General features: G+C 49.4%; 1 protein-coding gene across 8 annotated transcripts in view; it reads right to left on the reverse strand.

Annotated features, from left to right (window-relative positions):
* CPSF1 (cleavage and polyadenylation specific factor 1) overlaps positions 1-12,537 on the reverse strand; it is a 38,129-nt gene extending 25,592 nt beyond the window's left edge. For 4 of the 8 annotated variants that reach the window (XM_087891433.1, XM_087891430.1, XM_087891432.1 and 1 more), the window contains exons 1-11: positions 12,334-12,464; positions 11,629-11,785; positions 10,457-10,484; positions 8,857-8,987; positions 8,187-8,267; positions 7,619-7,770; positions 4,945-5,091; positions 3,954-4,093; positions 3,549-3,659; positions 1,467-1,560; positions 835-922 (exon numbers count right to left, since the gene is read on the reverse strand). In XM_087891433.1, coding sequence (XP_087747559.1) covers positions 835-922; positions 1,467-1,560; positions 3,549-3,659; positions 3,954-4,093; positions 4,945-5,091; positions 7,619-7,770; positions 8,187-8,267; positions 8,857-8,987; positions 10,457-10,484; positions 11,629-11,772 — 1,116 coding nt within the window. In that variant the 5' untranslated portion in view covers positions 11,773-11,785; positions 12,334-12,464. Of the gene's footprint in view, positions 1-834; positions 923-1,466; positions 1,561-3,548; positions 3,660-3,953; positions 4,094-4,944; positions 5,092-7,618; positions 7,771-8,186; positions 8,268-8,856; positions 8,991-10,456; positions 10,485-11,628; positions 11,786-12,333 lie in introns of all 8 variants that reach the window. The other 4 variants (XM_060682151.2, XM_087891427.1, XM_087891431.1 and 1 more) reach the window with 2 other exon arrangements.
* Between the last annotated feature and the right edge of the window lie 1,123 nt (positions 12,538-13,660).

The raw sequence follows: 13,660 nt of genomic DNA on the forward strand, positions 1-13,660 counted from the left end.
TTCATCATTCACATTTTATTGTCTCTCCTTTTTAAAAAATGATTCTATTTCATTTCTTTGATATTTGTGCGACTCTTGTCCTGCGGTGAATTATCATAGACCCATCTGAGGAACCGGCTCACCCCAAAGAGATCAGCTTCCTTGTTCTGGCAGACAGGGCATGATGCAGACCCTGTTGGCCACGGAATTCTGGCTGGCAAGGTTCAGAAGCGCAGCCTTCTCTGCTGTGGCTCCCGCCCTCTGGAACATCTTGTCCCCAAATCAGATCTGCCCCCATCATTTGGCCTTCCAAAAAGCCTTGAAGACACAACTGGGACAGCTAGCCTGGGGACCCAATGGGGGTGTGGTACATGGGAAGTGGCTGATGGAGTAGAGAACACTGTGCGCACTTCGGTCCCTCCCTCTTCATCCCGCTTAGTTTTATTTTGAATTTTTAAATTTAAAGTCTTTATTGTTTTAGTGTTTTATATTGCATTTTATTCAAGTCACCTAGAGTTGCTGCTGGTGAGATGGACTGTGAAGAAGTTGAGGAAGGAAGGAAGGAAGGAGGGAGGGGGGAGGGAGGGAGGGAGGGAGGAAGGAGGGAGGGAGGAAAGAAGGAGGGAGGGAGGGAGGGAGGGAGGGAGGGAGGGAGGAAGGGAGGAAGGGAGGAAGGGAGGAAGGAAGGAAGGAAGGAAGATCTAAATGACCATCAGGCACCAGCCTCAGGAGAATAAAAGGACTCAGATGCTACAGCCACTTATCGTGTGGCACATCAATCCTATCAATCAATCAGTCAATCCATCAATCACCCTCCCAGCCCAGATGGCCACTGCCGGGCTGAATGGCACTTACACAGGTGGTGAGGACACTGGCTGCCGCCTTGTCAAAATGGAAGGAGCGGACACTTCGCATGCCGTCCGTGATGAGGGTCAGCACGTAGCTGGGGGAAGAAACGGGAGACGATGATGGGAGCCGCTGGTCCATGAGCAGAATGCAGAATGGAGAGTTTCTGCTCCATCGCTCCACCAGAAAAAGAGTGTGGCAAGCAGAAATACAGCTGGGATTGATGTTGGGGGAAGCAGGAGGCTCAGTTATGGGATCCTTGGTGCTCTCTAAGGTAGGTAACTTCATCAATGCTATAAGGCAGGTGGGGTTTGCAGGGAAGGGGAGGAGGAGGGGAATGGGAAGAAGAAGGAGAAGGACACTGTGCAGTCCTAGGGGCTCTCTTGAGCTTGGATTTTTTTCTTGCAGATGTTTCATTACCCAACTAGGCAACATTATCAGTGATAGAAGGGAGGAGGAGGAGGAAGGGAGGAGAAGAACGACTGTGGGGACCTTAGTGCTGGGATTTTATTCAAATAGGCAACATCATAATCACCAGTAACACTGATGATGTTAGCTAGTCAGGTATGAAACGTCTGCAAAGAAACCATCATTGGCCGGGCAGTGACTTTTGGCTGTGGGAGCGCCAACCCAAGCCTTACATCTCCCCTCCTTTCAGCGAGATCACCATCTTGTCGTAGGAGATGAAGGTCGCCTGGGCACAGTCCAGAGTGATTTTTACTCCTTCTTGGAACCCTGCAAGAGGAGGAGCGGTTATGAGCAGTGCAGCAGCGGCTGCTGCTCCCTTTGACCGCCTCTCCAAAGGGAGGCTGGCATTAAGAAACACGACATAAATATAAGTCAGTGCAACCCGTCGGATTCTGTGCTAAGGTTTGCCACCAAAGTTTAGTTTCCTGGCTCTGGCAGAGGCAAAGAAGCTCAAATCCTCAGCTTTCCACGTCCCAAAGGAAGTGGACTTTCTTGCGTTTTTCTTCTTGAAAACGTTTCCCTTCCCATCCAGGCGGCTTCTTCAAAAAGGGAAACCTTCTCAGGATAGCAGAATAATAGAGCTGGAAGTCTTCTAGCCCAACTCCCTATTCAGGCAGGAGACCTGGCCTAGACCATTTCAGATAGAAGAAGGAGAAAGTCCAGCTGCTTTCTGGAAAAACACCTTTGGGACAATCACAACTTAGATCGGGGTCTCCAACCTTGGCAACTTTAAGACTGGTGGACTTCAACTCCCAGAATTCCTCAGCCAGCTTTGCTGGCTGAGGAATTCTGGGAGTTGAAGTCCACCAGTCTTAAAGTTGCCAAGGTTGGAGACCCCTGACCTAGATGATTGAGAATCTCCACAGACTGCAGGCTGTATGGCGAGAATTGGGGTTCATTCCAACGACTTTCTGACTCTCTGCCTACCCAAATGCTCATTCATAGGAGCCTGGGTGGCGTAGGAGGCTAATGCCTCCTACTAAGGCAGCATTTAACATCCAGCTGCCTGCAATTACTGCGAGTTCAATTCTCACCAGGCTCAAGGTCGACTCAGCCTTCCATCCTTTCTAAGGTGGGTAAAATGAGGACCCGGTTTGTGGGGGCAATAAGCTGCCTTTGTATAAATATACAAAAGTATGAAGGCTATTGCTTAGCGCATTGTAAACCGCCCTGAGTCTCCGGAGAAGGGCGGCATATAAAAATAAATAAAAAATAAAAATTTTGACTGAAGGAAGTTCCTTGGATGAGTCATGAAATGCCTCAGTTTTAATAAACTTTGGTCCAGTTGTCCCAAAGGTGCTTTTTTTCCAAGAGGCAACTGGACTTCCTTGTTTTTCTCTTTTGAAGACATTTCGCTTCTCATCCCAGAAGCTTCTTCAGCTCTGACTGGAGGGTGGGGAATGGGAGGATTGATACTCCTTGCAGGCAGCTGGTCATCTTTCTGAGAGTCCTTGAGGCCACTTGGAGGCACCACTCAGATGCCCCTGAGGACACAGATAAATCTCCTAGTAGTCTCAACGACTCTCAAAAACAGGGATGTCAAACTCAAGGCTGGCGGGGTGCTTAGATCTGTCCCATGGAAACAGCGAAGGACTGGCACACGGAGCTGTTTTCACTGGCAGAGGGCTGCAGGAGGCCATAGCGGCTGAAAATGGGGCCTAAGTGGGGAGGCACGTGCGGCCCACCCGAGCTCCGTTTTCACTGGCAGTGGGCTGCAGGAGACCGTCGTGGCTGAAAATGGAGCTCAGGAGCCTCTTTTTGCTGGCAGACACTTCAGGTCACCGCAGGTTCCCCTGACACGAGTGACGCCAAGTGGCCGCCCTGGCCACGCCCACCCCAGCCCCCAAGGTCAAACACAACTCTGATGCGGCCCTCAATGAAATCGAGTTTGACACCCCTGATTTACACGGATGCCAATGACCAGCTGCCTGCAAGGAGTACAAATCCTTCCCTTCCCCATCCTCCAGTCAGAGCTAAAGAAGCTTCTCGGATGAGAAGTGAAACGTCTTCAAAAGGAAAAACCAGAAAGTCCAGTTGCCACTAGAAAAAAAGCACCTTTGGGACAACCAGGACCTGGAGGACGGAGAATCTCCATAGATTGTTGGTCCAGCTGCCATGATTTAACCTTTTGAGATACTTTTCACAGAGGATTCCACCTCCAGGGCTACCCAGGAGCATCTCTGCATGGTCGTTACGGGAGGAAAAGCAGAAAGAAAAAGAGAGAGAGAGAGAGAGAGAGAGAGATGGCAACGTACTTAGTGGGAAGACGGTGGTGCCGTTGGTGAGGCTGTTGAGCGACACGCCGTACGGGGGAACACTCTGGTTCAGGTAGAGCAAAGAGTTCACCGCAAAGATCACAACACCTCCTGGAGTGGGGAGGAGAACAGAGGCAGAAGGGGTGGAAAAAACTCCCTTCTTACACATCCCACACTTACAAACACGTGTGTGATTCCCCTTCAAAATTCTGCACCAAAAAGCTGCTTCTCTTTGCAATTTGCAGCCACTATTCAGGGCTCCACGTCTGGAGTTTCCAACCAGGAGGCTCTGCAGTCCCAGAACATCTGGAGAGAGTCTGTTTGGGATGCGTACAGATGCCAACCTCCGCACCAGCCTTCCCTGCTCCCCCGCCCCACAAAGCCAGGAAGAGCCACCCCGCTCACCAATGGGCTTGGGCACTGCCAGGGCCTGCGTGCAGTCAAAGGGCAGGTTGCAGAGGGACCAGATGACCGGATGGACCTTCTGCATGATGTTGAGGGAGATGGCCACGATGCTGCAGGTGTCCTGGCGCACAGCCACCCGCCTGCGGGGAAGGAGAGACGATGAAGCGCTTCTCACGTAAAGGAGGAAGAGCGTTAGGAGCCGGAATGGACAGGGTGAGGGGAAAGAATGAGGAAGGGCTCTCTTTTCTCTCTCTCTGCATATGTAAGGAGTTTTTCGGGCTCGCCACATTCTTAAGGTTGGGAGGAAGGAATAGATAGTGAGGATTGTTTTGGGCAGGTGACTTTCTTTCCCGTGGGAACGGAGGCTGCTCCTGGTGAGAATGGAAGATGGAGTTTGAAGACACTGGGAAATGTGGACTGAGTGTTTATTGGAGAATGTGACTTTTGGGGGATTTTTCTAACTTAACAATATTGTGTGGTGTAATTCTGGTTTGTGTCAGATCCAGAATTACAACAGACTTTGCCAATTTGATGCCTACCTAAATAAAAGAAATTTTGTTTTGGAAGATGGGACTTTGCATATTTCTTTTTCATCACTTGGAAACCCGACAGAAACTTTTTGCCGGGGCTTCTGGCACTCCTAGTAAAGGAATCATGGCTTCAGCTACAGAGGGTTTGTCATGTTTGGGGAGCTGGGTCAGAACAGAATGTTTGTAAGTTGAGGACTGCCTGTACAACTGGATGAGTGATGGACACACACGAACCGTGCAACGCACAAAAGAAAGAGATATTGTTGTGTTTGTGGAAAAGGCAGAAACGGACACTCTGGAGATTGTCCCCTGGAGTGTCAGGCCACCCAAACAAACATGGGTGCATCTTTCATCCTGCAGCCTTCAACGAATCCCCACCCCCACCCCTTACTGCAAGGCACTCTGTCTTTGCCCAGAGGCACAGCATGGAAGGGCAGAGGGAGAAGGTGGACAGAACGTACCCCGGCCAGGTCTGGTTGGGCTCATAGAGGATGAGCAAGGTGGGCTCGTAGTAGCCGTACAGGAACTGCATGTCGATGATGTTCAACAGTTTCTCATCCAGTTCTCTCACATCGATGATGTAGCTGGGCAGGAAGCTGGACTTCTGGCTGCAGAGAGGGAGGAAGAGGGAGCGCAGCCATTCACAGGGAGCCAGAGATACCCTGGGGGAGGACACAAGATGCCCCTCCCCAGGCAGACCACATGAAGCCATCCAGACTCAGCCTTAATTGACCCAAAACAGCCTCTCTCCAGCCTCAAGAGACAGCGGATTCCATCTCCCAAAACCAAACGGAAAAGCAGATTTAAAGAAGGAAGCAAGCTGATGGATGGGTCAGTCTTAATTGGATTTATGTATTAAACAAACTCTTAAATATTAACTCTTGAGTTATTAACTCAATAACTCTTATTGCTTAACGCACTGTAAGCCGCCCTGAGTCTCCGGAGAAGGGCGGCATATAAATCAAATAAAAATAAAATAAAATAAAATAAAATAATAATAATCTACAGTTGCAGATGACTAGGTGGCTCTAAACTCTGCCCAGCCAGTTGGAGTCTCATCCAAACTAATTCTAGTTTAATTTGCTTTTCTTTTTCTTTTCTTGTGCCATTAATTTCTCAATGTTGCTATAGGTAGTTTTGTATCGCTTATGGCCATATTGATTAAACTGTACAACGCCCACAGCCCCTTTCGGAGGGTGATTGACAGTTAAGAAGTGTGATATAAATAATAAAATAAAATAAAAAAATAAAAATAAAGTAAAATAATTAAATTAAATTAAAAATTAAAATAATTGAACCCGAAATTACTGTCATAAATTGTGCCCATTATTAAGTGGCTCATCACATGGCCGCTCCCGATTTTACGACGTCGTTTAAGCCTGTCGCTAAGCAAATATTTCCTGCAATGGCCATTTTTTGCCAGAAACCATAAGAAAAAGCCAATTTCCAGCAAAAAACATAGTAAGTCCCATTCCTATGGCCGTGGGACACTGTAAACAGCTGTAAACACGTGCGGTTTTCCAAACACCCAAAATGCGATCACAGAACCGCACAGGAGAAGCGGCTGTCACAACTTTGAATCTGTGTTGTAAATATCTTTTTGGGGTTTGTCATAACTTCAAATGTCACTGAATGGACGATTGTAAGTCAAGGACTACCTGCATTTACTCACTCCATTCCTGTACTTTGTATAATATCCCAAAAGGGAACAGCAAAGTCGGCATTTATGTTAGGGAATTAAAAATGTAAAGCTTTCCCCTGGCCATTTGTTTCCGACTCTAGGGTGCGATGCTCATCAATTAATCAACCAATAAATGACGAGCACGGAAGGACCACTGTACTTGCATTTGCGTGCTTTTGAACCGCTAGGGTTGCAGGAGCTGGAGAAAGGAAGGGGAGCTCACCCCATCGCATGGCGCTCAGTTCTCAAACACCGAGCTGGCAGCTTTCCAGCTGACCAGCTTAGCATCTTTAACCGCTGAGCCATCCTGCCCCCGATGGAATTACCCCCTTGCTATTTCGATCGCTAACACAATATTATTATATTATAATGTACTGCACTCTAACCACCATCTCAGTGGTTAAGAGTGCAGTACTGCAGGCGTCTTCTGCTGACTGCCGGAAGCCTGCAATTTGGCAGTTTGAATCTCACTCACGGGACTCCTTGTGCACGGTCACTCATGCCCTCGTCACTTCCCGCCTGGACTACTGTAACGCTCTCTACATGGGGCTCCCCTTGAAGAGCACCCAGAGACTCCAATTGGTCCAGAATGCGGCCGCGTAGGTGATTATGGGAGCATCATGGCGTTCCCATGTAACACCTCTCTTGCGAGAGCTGCACTGGCTTCCGGTGGTCCTCCAGGTGCGATTCAAGGTGTTGGTGACCACCTTTAGAGCGCTCCATGGCTTAGGACCTGGGTACTTACAAGACCGCCTTCTGCCACTGAGAGCCTCCCACCGGCCAGTATGCTCCCACAGAGAGGGGCTCCTTAGGGTGCTGTCGGCCAAACAATGCCAACTGGTGGCCCCCAGGGGGAGAGCCTTCTCTGTGGGAGCACCTGCCCTCTGGAACAAGCTCCCTCCGGAGATACGGACGATTCCAGATCTACGTACTTTTCGCCGGGCCCTCAAAACTTTTTTATTTCAACAAGCCAGGCTGACCTAACTCTCCAATTGTTTAATTGTAATTTTAATTTTAAATGGGGTATTTTAATTGTTGGGCCAAATTGTTTAATATATATTTAAATTGTTTTTAAACTTTGTACTCTATGTTTTTTACTTTTGGCTGTTTACCACCCTGAGTCCTTCGGGAGAAGGGCGGTATATAAATTTAAATATAAATAAATAAATAAACTAGGCTCAAGGTTGACTCAGCCTTCCAAGGTGGGTAAAATGAGGATCCAGATTGTTGGGGGGGGCATAGGCTGACTCTGTAAAACCGCTTATAGAGGTCTGTAAAAGCACTGTAAAGTGGTATATAAGTCTAAGGACTGTTGCTATTATGATTTTCTCAAGAGGAGTAAATCTTAAGGAGGAGATTTCCTATTGAAAAGCATTTCCTCTTCCATCTGATGTGGGAGGAACGCCATCTCTCCCAGGCTACTGGGATGACCGAGGAGGTCCCGCTCGCCTTACCCTTCGCCCACCACTCCTTCGTGCTCATCCGTCAGGGTGTCTCTGCGGAAGGGCAGGACCACCAGCCGCGTGCCGTAGATGAGCATCACGGCGCAGCGCCCGTCTGGATCCACCCGCACTTTGGGGATGTGGACGTTCTGCACGAAGCCGTCCTGAGGAAAGAAACAAGCAAGCACCGGTTCGTTTATTTACTTATTTATTTAGCATATGGATAGTCCTCAACTTACGACCACAACTGAGCCCAAAATTTCTGTTCCTAAGTGAGACATTCGTTAAGAGAGCTTTGCCCCATTTTACGACCTTTCTTGCCCCGGTTGTTATGTAAATCATTGCAGTTGTTAAGTGAGTAACACGATTTTGAAGTGAATCTGGTTTCCCCATCGACTTTGCTTGTCAGAAGGTCTCAAAAGGGAATCGCGTGACCCCTGGACACTGAGACCGTCATAAATGCGAGTCAGTTCTTGTCGAGAGGTTTCAGCTTCTCCCCCCAAAGTCTCCTGAAGCCTAAGAATTCTAAGCCGCGCAGCCTCGTCACTGGATATCGAATTACAAACCTTCGGATTCATACCTTCAGTTCCGGCTCCTCAAAGTAATGAAGGGAAAGGGTTTTCAGGTCGTGGGTGCCAGGATCGTATTCAACCACCGAGAGCTGGGAGACAGGAGATAGGGAATTAAAGACCGAGGCCCCCCCGTCTTTCGTTCCATTTCTTTCATTGTAAGAATTTCAAAAGTCACCAAAATTAATTCCTGCCAGGCAAAAAGACTCCCGGGAGCCCATGAGGGATGGAGATTTTCTTTATAAGAAACTATGCGCCCCTGAGTTGCTGTATTAGTGAAGATGGGCAGCACAGAAATGTAAGAGAGAGAGAGAGAGAGAGAGAGAGAGGATGGATGATAGATAGATAGATAGATAGATAGATAGATAGATAGATAGATAGATAGATAGATAAAAAGACTGTGATTCAGGTTGAATCAGCCTTCCATCCCTCCAAGGTGGGTAAAAATGAGGACCCAGATTGTTGGGGGGCAAGAGGCTGACTCTGTAAACCGCTTAGAGAGGGCTGGAAAGCACTGTGAAGCGGTATATAAGTCTCAGTGCTAGTGCTATTCATTTCTGAGCAAGAGCTCTTGCGCCCTGGGGCTGCCCCCTCCCTCTTCCAGAAGCAGAGGCCTCCCAACAGCCTGGTTTCTCTCTCTCTCTGCTACCCTACATACACACACACAGAGTCGCAACTGACCTTGGCGTCCTTGAAGCTGAGCAGGAGAGCGTCTCTTTTGGCCCCTGCGAGCTGCACGCTGGCCATGGACATGACGTTCCCGAAGAAGGAGAAGGAGGCCACCAGCTCCAACTTCTCCCGGTGGCCTCTGCCTTCTGTGCAAGGAAATGAATTAGAGCCCCACAAGACAACTGGAGGTTTAATATTGGAAGCCGCCCAGGGTTACCCTGTGGTAAGATGGGCAGCCACTAAATTGGATCAATAAATCTCAAAGTCAGAATCAGAATCACAGAGCTGGAAGGGATCTTGGAGGTCTTCTAGTCCAACCCCCTGCTCAAGCAGAAGACCTCGTATCACACCAGACAAATGGCTGTCCAGTCTCTTCTTAAAAAGCTCCAGTGATGAAGCACCCACAACTTCTGGTGGCAAGCTGTTCCACTGGTTAACTGTCCTCACTGTTAGGAAGTTTCTCCTTAATTCCAGGTTGCTTCTCTCTTTGATTAGTTTCCAACCATTGCTTCTTGTCCTGCCTTCTGGTGCTTTGGAAAATAATTTGACCCCCTCTTCTTTGAGGCAGCCCCTCAAATACTGGAAGACTGCTATCATGTCTCCCTTAGTCCTTCCTTCCTCTAGAATAGTACAGGTAGTCCTCGACTTACAACAGTCCATTTAGTGACCCTTTAAATTTACAATGGCAATGAAAAAAACTTTTAACCATTTTTCACGCTTAACAACTATTGTAGCACCCCCAAGGTCATGCGATCAAAATTCAGACACTTGTCAACCAATTCCTATTTATGACGGTTGCAGTATCCCGGGGTCACATGATCCTCCTTTACGACCTTCTGACAAGCAAAGTCCATGGGGAAGCCAGATTCACTTAACAACCATGTGACTAACTAAACAAATGCAGTGATTCGCTGAACAACCGTGGCAAGAAACTGGGACAAAGCTTACTTAACAAATGTCTTGCTTAGCAATGCAAATTGGGGGTTGGGGGGGTGTCTATTTTGGTCATAAGTCGAGGACTACCTGTAAAGGGAAGTTCTTGGCTTAGGCCCACCCTGAAGTCTGCTGCCGAGCCCCAGACTTCCCCCACTTCCAGTTTAGCTCCAATATCAGGGCTTAAGAGCACCGAGCTAAAGGCAGGAGAGGAACCAGGGAAGGAAGGGGTGATAAGGACTCCCTCTTCCCCTCTAGCCAGCTGTCCCGACTTGTCTGCTCTGCTCCCTGTGGCTTCAGTCCCCAGAGTTCTATTCATGGGTGATGCACCCAGCTGCACCCGAGACCCCCTGAAGTGGGATGGAGTTTGCTTTGAAGGGTTCAGGGACCATACAATTACTGGCTGCTCCCAGAGTGGATTCCCCACAGTTCCTCAGTGGCTTCAGCAGGGAAAAGAGCCTCCAAGGCAGCCAAGTGCTCTCAGATCCACAATCCCTCCTCCCCACAGCTGGTGCCAAAAGGAAATCCCCAAAGATTTGGAAAGAGCATCCGTCGGGCACAATCTGAGAACGAGGGAGAGCTTGGGCAGCAAATGTCCTTCAGAGCTGCTTCTTCCCCATCCCCAACTCCATTCCCCAGGATTCTCTGCCTGCAGCCCAGGTTCCCCCTCCCCACTCACCTGTGTTCCTGTCACTTTTTGTGGTGCTCTAGAAGAGAAGAGACGCATCATCAGTGCTGCAGACTCACAACCGCAGCCACACCAGCCTTCCCTCCCCACCACGGCCCAGTCCAGCCCCCTCCTCATTGGTAGCCCTCACTTACCAACCATCTGTTTAGTAAGAGTTCCAAATGATGATGGTGCTGAAAAAGGAGGTTTACAACTGGCCCTTGAATTTGTGGCAGTTGCGGTGCTCCCCAGTCACGTGATTGTGACCCAGGTGCTTGGCAACTGGCACACATTTAGGGTTAGGGTTAGTGTCCTGTGGTCCATGTGACGGCCATCTGCAATCTTTACCAAGCAAGGTCATTGGGGAAGCCAGCAGGAAGTTGCAAGTCATGTTAAGTCATTGTGCTTAACGATCCCCAGAAAACTGTTTAACGACTGCAGTTGGAACTGATGTCATAAGATGGTGCATTCAAGTGATGTCACACTTAGCAACCGCACTGCTTAGCAACAGAGTTGTCGGTCCCAACTGCAGTCAGTACAGGTAGTCCTCGACTTACGACCACAATGGAGCCCAACATTTCTGCGGCTAAGCAAGACAGTGGTTAAGTGAGTTTGGCCCCATTTTATGTCCTTTCTTGCCACCATTGTTAAGTGAATCACTGCAGTTGTTAAGTGAGTCAAACAGCTGTGAAGTGAATCTGGCTTCCTCGTTGACTCTGCTTGTCAGAAGGTTGCAAAAAGGGATCATGTGACCCCGGGGCACTGCGACCGTCATAAATATGAGCCAGTTGCCAAAATTCAGATTTTGAACATGTGACTGTGAGGATGCTTGAACGGTCATAAAGTGTGAAAAACGGTTATAAGTTCCTTTTTTCAGTACTGTTGTAACTTCAGTCACTAAACGAACTGTTGTAAATTGGGAGCTACCTGTGAGGACTACCTCCAGAGACCCAGGTTCCATAAGGCAGACAAGCATCCTAGACTAGAGCTTCCCCACCCCAGTCGTGTCCCAACACTCAACAACAACACCCAGCTTGGCCACTTCCGTTCCAGGGTCACTGTGTGTCTGAGGACTACACAACACCATTCTCCCTAAAAGGCATTCGCACCATGGGGATACCCAGAGGCAATGAATCTTCCCTCAGCCAACGAGTTAACCCCTGTAAGCATGGGATTTGGAGTACCTCAGAGTCATGGTTGAGCCTGTAAACGTACAGCTGCGAGGTTCCCGCCACCACCAAGTTGCGCTCGGAGTTAGAGAAGAAGTTGCAGTACATGGAGAATTCCAGCCCGGTGGGGGGGTGGGCTTGCTTGTAGACGGCGTACATCTTGGCCCCCTCCCTAAAGAAAAAAAAAAAACCACAACTCAGGGAGAGGAAGCTACAGAGGAACGGCGTCTCCATGCATCTGGAAGGTCTCAGTTGGGGGAATCTTGGTGACAGTGACGCTTGTTCTGATCACTACCCAGCTGGACTACTGCAATTTCCTCTTCATGGGGCTGCCTTTAAGGCCACTTGGATACTGAACTCAGTGCAAAATGTCTACAGACATTCTCAATCATCCAGGTCCTGGTTGTCCCAAGGGTGCTTTTTTTCCAAGAGGCAACTGGACTTTCAGGTTTTTATTTGAAGATGTTTCACTTCTCCTCCAAGAAGCTTCTTCAGCTCTGACTGGAGGGTGGGGAATGGAAGGATTTATACTCCTTGCAGACAACTGGTCATTTGCATCCTTTTAGATGCAATGTACAGAGTGCCTTTTCTTGCCCCCAAGCACCAAGTCCCGGAGAAACACGCCTCCGAGGGGGGAAATGTGACCGAATAGAGGGAGTTCTGTCAGCCCGGGCTCGACGGAGACCCCAGACCCCCAAAACCACCGGGCGCGGCGCTTACCTCAGAGCCCCTCACCGGCGGGAGCAGCGGGAAAAGCACTCCGGGCGGAAACCGCGCCCGCCGGAACCCTCAGCGCGGCTGCGGAGCAAGGAAGAAGCATCGAGATGGGAGGCTAGAGCGGAGCGAGGGGAAGGGGCGTGGCCACAAGCCGGCGGGGAAGAACAGGCGCAGGGACCAGAGAAGGGATGAGATGACGCCCCGCCCGCTATGCTTCGGTTCCTTCCGTCTGATTGGGCAGCGGGAAAGGAGAGCTGTCCAATGGTGATGGCCGATTGCCGCGGTGTTAGGACTTCAACTCCCAGAAGGCCGTGACGCGCATGTGCAGTGACGCGGAAGTTGAATAGGTTTTAGAACAGGGGTGTCCAAACTTAGCCAGTTGAAGACTGTGGTGGACTTCAGCTCCCAGAATTCCCCAGCCAGCAATTTGCTCATATTTATAGCGCATGCTGGCTGGGGAATTCTGGGAATTGAAGTCCACCACAGTCTTCAAGGGGCCAGGTTTGGACACCCCTGCTTTGGAGCGAAAGCAGGAAGGCGCCAGATTGGGAAGCGGGTTCGAGTCTCCTGCCTGAAAAGCAACATTGGGGCTGGAGCAACTCTGTCCATGGAGTTAGTTCGACCCTGAGAAGGACACCCGTCTCCAGAAATGGCTTTCCTTTTATTCCCAAGCTTATTTCTATGAAATTATTGTCACCTCCTAAAGTACTTCTGAGCATGTGCAGTGTTTTTGCTTTGGCCCCTGCAAAATTGAGGGCCAGGTGGTTATAGGATGCAGGATGAGACCCTGGGATGTCTGTCCTGGTGTCCTCTTTTCCCCCACAAGGCTGCCTAGGGCATCGGGGAAAGCCGCCAGCCAGAGGCAGAGTCTCCCTCAAAGGAAGCAGCCACAATTGGGCGACAGGGAGAAGGTGCAGAAATGGCAACCCCACAAATTCACACAAGGGAAGCTAAAATGCTTGGTGCTTTCTGAGCTTGGTGATTTTCTTGTAGATGTTTCATGACCCAACTAGGGAACAGCATCAGTGCTAGAAGAGAGGGGGGTTTGTGGAGAGGAGGACAACTGTGGGGTCCATTTTGCTCTCTGTTTAATGGTTTCCTTGCAGACGTTTCGTGACCCAGCTAGGTAACATCATCAGTGCTCGACTAGAGGAGGAGGAGCACTATGAGGCCCTTGGTGCTCTTTGAGTTTAGTGGTTTTCTTGCAGACGTTTCATGACCCAGCTAGGTAACATCATCAGTGCTAGGTAGCTGGTTAGGTCATGAAATGTCTGCAAGAAAACGAGCTCAGAGACCCCCGAGGACCCCTCATGACAGTTCAACAAAGCTT

Source organism: Pantherophis guttatus, chromosome 3 (genome assembly GCF_059756535.1).
Source record: "Pantherophis guttatus breed Tessera chromosome 3, ASM5975653v1, whole genome shotgun sequence".
NCBI lineage: Eukaryota > Metazoa > Chordata > Lepidosauria > Squamata > Colubridae > Pantherophis > Pantherophis guttatus.